Source organism: Rhagoletis zephyria, unplaced genomic scaffold (genome assembly GCF_001687245.7).
Source record: "Rhagoletis zephyria isolate East Lansing unplaced genomic scaffold, Rhagoletis_zephyria_1.1 Rzeph_scaffold_01601, whole genome shotgun sequence".
NCBI lineage: Eukaryota > Metazoa > Arthropoda > Insecta > Diptera > Tephritidae > Rhagoletis > Rhagoletis zephyria.
In genome coordinates this window covers 1-8,706 of record NW_016158685.1, presented here as the reverse complement: position 1 = coordinate 8,706, position 8,706 = coordinate 1, and the positions used below count along the sequence as shown (strand labels likewise).

The following is an 8,706-nucleotide window of genomic DNA, read 5'->3' as shown; positions in this document are numbered from 1 at the left end:
AGTCTTTTAGTTTTTGATGTGTATACATCTTTGGATTCGGTAGGGGTAAAATTTGCGAAGCTGTAACGCATATCCCAGCACAAAATTTCGAAGGGCTTAGCATGTGTATTTCAGCATAAAATTTTTATTTTCGTTAGAAGCACCCTGTGTTTGGTTGCTATTGCAAGCATACATTTAGGCATATTCTTGTATGGTTGCATACATTTAGGCATATGCATAGTAAGAGGGAATGCGCTACAATTGATTATTACTTCCGAGTATTTAAACTCCGCACATGCATACGGCTTTGTACCTATGTATGTACATAAATATGTATGGACTCATTTGTTGCAACTGGGCATGAATCACGTAACTTTGAAACGATAGTCGTTCAAACGATACTGACACTGATATTGTCAAAACACTGATTTATGCATTTGTGTTGCTGTTAAGTGTTACTGTTACTGTTACGTAAAGCAAAACTGGAATCGAGTTGACGATATCGCACAAACGCATCAAACAATTTTTGATTTTTATGAAGCAAGACAATCTCGACACGATATCGTTCAGACGATTGTCGTCATACGTGATTCATGCGCTGGTTTTGATATTCGTAGGGGGTTTTAGGCATAGGCTTAGTAGTCTATTTTGATAAAAAAGCAAGGCGAAAATTTAAAAAAATACTGAAATCATTTTAACTGGGACCGTTGATAACTGATGAACATACATGAATATATGTATGTATAATATGCATATATATGGATGATATAATAGCTCTGATCCAATACTTTTCGTGTAAAGTCCTGGAAAAGGTCAAACAGCGAAAATCACTCTCTGAAGTGAGAGTAAAAAGTGAGTAACAGCAAAACGTACCGAACAAAAAAGCATCGGGTAAAATCCTGCAACTTCAATCTCTACACAACTCTCCCGAAAATCGCTCTCATTTACATGAACCACAGATTATATTCCGAAAAGAAATACTAAATTTAGGAATATATACAAATAGAAATGCTCAAACTATAAGCTCAAAAACAATAACTGATGCGGGTTTCCAAGATATTTTAATGTTTAATTTCTAACCTAACCTCCATTTGTATGTATGTAACTGAATCGCCTAATAATAGCTTTACATATAAAGAGATTATCCAAATTTTCGAGCTTAACTCCCTAATCTGTTATTAGAAAAAGAGATTAGCCATGCAAAATTATAATTAAAAATATCTCAGATTAAACCGATAACTTTTTGGTGTCCAACCTAGTTTTATCGATTAAACTTGCGAAGAAGAGGTGGAATGTTAAATGTTAAAGTAAACAAAAATTGACGCTTGTAAGGAAAATAGGTTTGTAAAGGTATTTTTAATAAAATATTCAGTTAAAATATATTTAATTGGCATAATATGTGTTGCAGAAAAAAGTGACCACGGTGGCACAGAGAAGAAGTTTAACTATTCCTCGAGTTGTGTGAATAACAAGCACAACAAATTTGACAGCTAACGAGCTTTGATTGAGATTATATTTATATGTAAATGTACTTTTATGCTTTGCCGTTCGCATATGTTTACACATCAAATTTCATGAGTACCTAGTACTCACGCCTTTTTTTCAATAACACTGTAGCGATGGGTGCAGTTACACTTTGTGGAATTTTGTTTTAAATATTGTTCGATGAAATTTATTATTTTTGTTTCTTCCCTGGTTTCGTTGGTTCGATCGCTGGATATTGTTTTTTATTCAATATCCTACCGTATGCTGCGCCAATTATATGTTGGAACTTTGTTTAAGTCCTTTATAAAATCTGTATCTTTATTAAACGAATTTTAAGTGTTAAATTAAACTTAAATAATAGAACCGTGTCTTTAAGTAATCAGAATACAACTCAACTTAAACTTTTAAACATCAACTTTATATACTCAAATTCCAAGGAGTCAGCAAGGTCAGCGGGAAAGCGGGAATATGCTACAAAGATTCAGAAACTGAATCAATGCATCCATCGCGAATGTAGATATGTAGGCAAGCATATATAAAGCTTGGAATTCAGTAATGAAATTAGATCGACGCATCTATTGCAGCTTTGTAAACATAAATAAAGCTTGGAGCTCAGTAATGATGAAATTAGATCGATGCATCTATTGCGGATGCAGCTTTGTAAACATATGTAAATAAAGCTTGGAGCTCAGTAATGATGAAATTAGATCAATGCATCTATTGCGGATGCAACTGTGTAAACATTAATGCTTGGCAAATATAATACTGCTACTCATCATAGTATAATATTTGCAGCTTTTGATTTTTGTTTATAGAAATCAATATTCTCTAATTTTGCCATTGGATTATGGCAACGGCCAAATGCTTATTTTATTATCATCTTCTTTAGGCGGCACTTGCGTTTGTTTATCTTTAAGTGCCTCACTGATGCCTTCGTGGGCGTCAAATGTGACTCCTGTACCTCACAGGAATCATGCATGCATGTACGTACATATACAGGCAGCAGACTTTAGTATCGATACGAAAAACAGTTTCGTTACCGCAAAATATCCCTACAAGAACAGTGACTATCATTTGACAAATCATTTGAGTGGCAAGACTGATAGAGATTTCTGTCACTGGTTGCCTACAAGTTTCTATCAAATTCTAAAGGGCAGTGTGAAAAATCTGATGTAAACATTTGTGTTCCGTCTTCCTCCGACTTATGGCATTATTTAGTTGTCTCTTTTTAACCAACGCAAAGTTTGTAAATGTGTTAGTAAGGTAAATGAGAATGTGTTAGTTTCCATCACACAATTCTTGTAGGGATGTTGTGTTGTATTGGTTCACGTTGATGGTGCATATACGGAGCATGCGAGTAACGAGACCATTGTGTACAAATACAAGTGAGATATCTTAGCAATAGACGTCACCCTGGGCCACAGCTGCGATCATCTGTTTTTTAGAGTTGCTTATTTTAAACTGCGCTTTTTTGACCTGAGTTGCATTAAATAGTCTCTTAAAACTTGGTAGTATTTGTTGTTCAAATGGTAACATATATGTCCAAAAACTTGAAAAATATTAGATGATTGCTTTTTAAAAATGCTATTTATATAATTTGGTTTTGATTGCGACATTAGAAATATTCAGATTATAAAAGTTTTTCACATATGTTTTAAGATTTTAAAGCTTTTAAAAAGTACGGTAGAATGCAACAATGTGCTTGAATTTGTTTGCTTCTTCGCCAGCTTATTCGTTTGCAGACTAGATAAATGGCGAACAGCCATCAAAATACTCATTCAAATTACACATCTTTCACTGGACACACAAATGGGTGCGCGCAGAAAAATTCAGCCCTAATGGTAAGTTAATTTCATCGTGCGGCGATGACAAGTTAAGAATTTGCGATACATTTTCAGGCGAATGTGTGCGAACGTTCACCTAGGGAAGAGGTATGGGACGACAGCTGGCATGGCATCCAGACGGTAATCTGGTGGCTTTAGCATTAAGTTGTAACCGCTTTAAGATATTTGACATAGCTGAAGGCGAGCTAATACAGTGCATTCGTCGCCGGAGAATGATGTTGCATTCACCCAAGTGGAAATTTCTTGGTGACTGGCGGCGATGACGATACAATAAGATTGCTTGATTTATTAGACGGTCGGCCAATTTATACACGGTAGTAGTGCACTTTAGCGGAACCATATAATATAAATTTTTTCCTGTATTCAACAGTTGCTCGTTTGGAAATCTAATTTGCATACTTTTGATGCCAATAGCTCGCAACAAACAAGCCAGTTCTCAAAGAGCCCAAATTGATTTTAGTCATGCAACAGCTCCACATAACTCCGCCATAGACACACCAGTTGCTGGAGTACCAAAAAGCTGTGATGACAGTATTTTAATTGATCCACGACAATCGGTGGCATATGGAATGCGTGATGGAAATTTTCTGGTGCTTGATAGCCAATATACTACAAGAGTGAAACGCTGTGATAGTATTTTTTCTTAAATTTCCATCTTTTATTTGCAGGCACATTAAGAAGCTCATAGAGGACAGAGCGGTTGGTGAGGAAGGTGTCGAGTTACTGCAGTATTGCAACTGGGAAAATCCGCATTTCGCACGTGCCCCACTCATATGGAATAGAAGCTTATGCCAAAAGGCTGGTTTTAGTATAATGCGGCATTCGCAGCATACCCTCACTGGCGCCGAGCCGTTGACGAAATTTTGGATAAATAAACGTGCAAGAAATAGTTCCGATACTAGCACGTCCATATTCTTGTTAAGGGTCATCAAAAAATTCCTTCTGTTGTAAATAATAAAGGGAATGCCGGATTATACTAAAGCCAGCTTCCCGACATAACCTACTATTCCATACGAACACAGAAATATAAATGTATCTAAAACTGAATAACTCAAATCAAATTGGATTGCATTTGCATAATATACCTAATTTTGGAATCTGTTTTGATCGTAAAAAATACAACTTGCAATCATTTAGATTATAGTTTTGAAAGAAATTGATTGCAATCGTAAATTGTGTAAAAATTGTTATTAACAATCTGCCTTAAATTTATTTTCCCCATGTAACGGTTATAAAATACGTTAAATCCGCACTATCTGCATTAACAAAAAATATACATTGGAATATTTAAAATAAAACGATTCATATTTATTTTCTAATAAGAATTGTTTCTTAATTGAAAGTATTTAATACTAATATAATGTAGTGGTTAATGTTTTAAAATGAATTCGCAGCTCAGGTTGATTTGAAGAAATCCGTTTAAATTTTTCGAATTACATCTACTTGAATACAGGATAGGCAGGGTTGCATACAAATGGTAGTTCCGTAAATATTTAAAATATGTTAGTTCATTCAATATTTGCATCTGGGCCAATAAATAATAACAAATATAGCCGAAAAAACAAAGTTTCGATTAAAACGAGTTTTTATAACCCCCCATAAAATTCCGATTAATTTTAAATACGAAAATAACGCTATTTTTTCATGGAGAGGTATTTTTTTAATATACCTTGTTTATACCTACACAAAAACCGGATTAGCAAAAAACCGATTGGACTCAACATATATTTCTTTACAGCATTGATCCCCCTGTCTTTATAGCGCACTCGATAAAGTCTTATTCAAAAGTAAACAAAATCTGCTAGTTTTAAACGAAATTTTTTTAATAAATAATTTGCGCGGTTGACCGAAGCGGAAACAAACAATAATTGTAATTTATTATAACAATAATTCGAATTTAAAACGGGCTGTATAAAGAAAACCAGCCTATTGTCACTTCACTTTCCAATGGTGCTGGTTGCTGCCAGAATTAGAATTATTTAGCGATTTAGAGCATAATCAACACAATATATGCACATAAATATGTATTACTTCACAGATCTCAGGGTCAGCTTAGAAATACGTCACCAAAATTATATAAAATTTAAGTAGGAATTATTTTTTAAATATTATGTTACCAGGCTAGTCTGATCTATGTTTTTAGTGCGAATAAAACTACATTATTCCACTTTCTGGCCCAACGTTTCGCTAAAACATTTTTAGCATCTTCAGGGGCAATCCAGCTTTATTAAATCTGCCACAAACCAAAAATACAAAGGCTCATTGTAATTAAAAATTAATGAATATAGCATACAAACATACATATACATATATGGAATTAAAAATTATAAACAACAATTTGAGGACAAAAAACTCACAATGTTTACGAACTTTGATTAACACCTAAATACAGCGCATCTGTACCATCTTTTGTGGTAGCTTTGTCAATACTAAAATAATAAACATTTTTATTTCTAATCATAAACAAGAAATGTAAGCGGCCGCAATGTTGTCCGTATCTTCTTTTCTGTTCATTGTCTTTTTCCTTCTTTGCATTATCCTAAGGCTTTCTAGTGTATATCGGGTTGACTCCCTTCTTTCTTTGTCGATAATCTTTGTGTTTGCGAAATCAGCTGTATGTCCACTTGTTATGATGTGTTGTGATAATGCTGTACTGCTTTTTTGTTTTCTTATATCTGCTTCATGTTCGCCTAGTCTAACACCTAAAGGCCGCTTAGTTGTCCCAATATACACTTTTTCGCATTCCTCAATTTCATTTCCCTTACATTTAATTTCATACACTACATTGTTTTGTTGTTGGATATCTACTGAGCACTTAGTTTTTGTGTATATTGACGACAGAGTGTAATTAGATTTGTAGGCAAGTGCTGTGTTTTGTGATTTCGTTATGCTGTGACCAAAATTGCCAGTTAAGTTGGGAATGTATGTTACACTGTAAAATTTCTTAGTAGTTTTTGTTGTGTCTGTGTTCGGTGTTTTATTGGGATGGATGCTTGTTTTCATAACTTCTTGATTTATTAATTCCCGTATTAAGTTTACAGGGTAATTGTTGTTTATTAGGATTTTGTTGATTTTCTCTTTGTTAGCTTCGTGGAATCGTGTGTGGCTTATTGTCAATATTTTATGGATGAGGTTTTTTGCTGTATTTATCTTATATTTTGTTGGTTGCGATGAGTAATAATTAATCAGGCGTCCAGAAGAAGTTGGTTTGGAATACCAGTCAAGTAAAAGATTGTGGTTTTCTCTATGTATACAAACGTCAAGGAAAGGGATTTTTGAATTTTCCTCTATTTCCATCGTAAATTGAAGTTTATTGTGATACTTGTTAAGAATTCCTAGAATGATATTCGCGTCATTGCGTTTAATTATAGCAAAGATGTCATCCACATATTTGGCTATAAATTTAATGTCGATATTGTATTTTTGCTTGAGTTCCGAGATGGTATTGTCTAGTAGGTTGTCCATAATTATGTCCGCTATTGTTGGGGAAATAGGATTGCCCATAGGCATTCCAAACGTTTGTGAATATAGTTTTTTGTTGAACATGAAATAGTTGTTGTCTTTTAGGCAAAATTCTAAAATTTCTTGGAATTTCTTTTTCGGAATATTGGTTTTTTGTTTAACTTGGTCCCATTTGTTCATGACTATTTTTGAGGCTAACATTGTTGGTATATTAGTGAACAAGGACACGACATCAAACGACACTAACATATCTTCATCACACACACGTATTTATTCGCACTAAAAACATAGATCAGACTAGCCTGGTAACATAATATTTAATAAATTACGAACTGATCGGACAATAAAACATGGAATTATTTTTATTTATAACGTAAAAGCGCTATCTGACCCAATCTGATAAGTATGTTTCCCCTAAAGTTACCCCATTTTATTTAATTTGTCTCTCGTGAAAATATATATTTTATTTAAAATTTTCAGATATGTACATATATTTTAAATTTTTGCTTTAATTTTCCCTTTTAATATTTAATGAGATACCTTAAGATTAAAATAAGCTTAAAACGAAACAGCACAGCAACCATTTTCTGTTCATTTTGAGAACACAAAACCCTCTTTTGTTAAAATTCGGCGCTGCACAAAATCCTGGCTTTTATATTTTCCAACAAAATACCACTTCGCAACCCTGGATTTTCACGAACCGTTTCATTCGGGTCGTAGTTTTGCTACTTCGGGCCATTCGGTGTTGTATGCCATATTGGCTGCCATATTGTTCACACTGTCATCGCCATATTGAACACCCTGTCAACTATCTGTCAACCCTAAAATATCTCACTTGTATTCTTCCACAATGAACGAGACTATTATGTGAGTAACGAAACGAATCTTGCAGCGTAAGGAAATGTTCGTTCGTACATATGTACATATATATATATATATGTATACACTTCAACCCAGTGATGGAAAAGTAGGCACAATAGTGCCATTTTTCGCCCTTACATTCTCAGAGGCACTTTTGGTACAATTCATCCTGTTTTGGCACAATCATAAAATATAGAAGTTTAGCATAAAATGCAATATATAACAAAAAATTACTTACCACATTATAGATTAAGAAAATTACAAAAAGTGAAAATTAAAAGCACTTACAAATTAAAATAAGGGCTGTGAGAATTATTTGCAGACCTCTGAATTCTGTTGTGAATATGCAGTACGAAAAGTAAGTTTTCGCCACAACAAGCTTTTAATTCAGAATTTTTGGAAAGATTCTAAGTTAGGAGTTTTATAGTTTATTAAATGAAAGTGCCAGTCTCTGCAATATCCCGATGATTTTTGATATTTTTTTCTGACGGTGTCATACATTTTGATCGATTTAAAAAAATTTCGAACACACTTTATATGGAAAAAATGCATAACATCGAAAACTTGGAATCTCCCTAAAAATTCTGAATTCAAAGTATTTTGTTGCGAAAACCTGCTGAGTTTTTATAATTTTGTACAAAGTTTGAAATGCCGATTTGTGTACATTTATTGTGATTATTAAATTATGAATTAGACTTTTATTTAAAATCAATTAAAAAATAATCAATGAAAATAATAGGCAAAACTGGTCAAAATGTCTTACTGCCATTATTTCGCATACAGGTACATAGGTACATATGAGTGTAATAATGTCAGAATAGCTGTGCTTCGGTGTATTTCCCTTCCGTAATTGGAATTCTGTGTAATTTTACTATGAATTTATGTTTTATGTCTAATAGGCAACAACGCGAGTCAACTGTGTACGTGTTCATTCAGAGTCATACCAGAGTCATGTCGGTGTAACTAACACATATTTATTTTTACTTAACACATCCAACCCGACTCACGATTCAGACGCACCGTGTATGCCGCTAATAAAGACTCCCTCCTAAAAGTGATTTACTGTAATAATTTA

At 33.7% G+C, this 8,706-nt stretch overlaps 2 protein-coding genes across 5 annotated transcripts; one reads left to right on the top strand and one right to left on the bottom strand.

Moving 5' to 3' along the window:
• Positions 1–3,090: 3,090 nt before the first annotated feature.
• Positions 3,091–3,992, top strand: LOC108364582 (uncharacterized). 4 transcript variants are annotated; one of them, XR_001847782.1, is made up of 3 exons: positions 3,091–3,305; positions 3,363–3,603; positions 3,679–3,822. XR_001847782.1 is itself a non-coding variant. In XM_017618314.1 (3 exons), exons 1-3 carry the CDS (start codon positions 3,216–3,218, stop codon positions 3,760–3,762), a joined length of 207 nt encoding a protein of 68 aa, XP_017473803.1. In that variant the 5' UTR covers positions 3,185–3,215; the 3' UTR covers positions 3,763–3,822. The 4 variants fall into 4 exon arrangements, 2 of the variants coding, with proteins under 2 accessions (XP_017473803.1, XP_017473802.1); XR_001847781.1 differs by having other exon boundaries at positions 3,363–3,622; XM_017618314.1 differs by having other exon boundaries at positions 3,185–3,305; positions 3,363–3,395.
• A 1,411-nt stretch (positions 3,993–5,403) lies between these two features.
• Positions 5,404–7,056, bottom strand: LOC108364581 (uncharacterized). Its single transcript, XM_017618312.1, has 2 exons — positions 6,005–7,056; positions 5,404–5,733 (listed from the first exon to the last, which is right to left on the bottom strand). The coding sequence occupies exons 1-2, from the start codon at positions 7,017–7,019 to the stop codon at positions 5,684–5,686; spliced, it is 1,065 nt and encodes a 354-aa protein (XP_017473801.1). The 5' UTR covers positions 7,020–7,056; the 3' UTR covers positions 5,404–5,683.
• Between the last annotated feature and the right edge of the window lie 1,650 nt (positions 7,057–8,706).

Coding starts and splice junctions, on each gene's coding strand:
- LOC108364582 (XM_017618313.1), top strand. CDS start 3,367: ATGTGTGCGAACGTTCACCTAGGGAAGAG. Junction 3,396..3,678: donor AACGTTCACCTAGGGAAGAG/GTATGGGACGAC, acceptor TGTATTCAACAG/TTGCTCGTTTGGAAATCTAA.
- LOC108364581 (XM_017618312.1), bottom strand. CDS start 7,019: ATGTTAGTGTCGTTTGATGTCGTGTCCTTGTTCACTAATATACCAACA. Junction 5,734..6,004: donor TAAGCGGCCTTTAGGTGTTA/GACTAGGCGAAC, acceptor TATTTTAGTATT/GACAAAGCTACCACAAAAGA.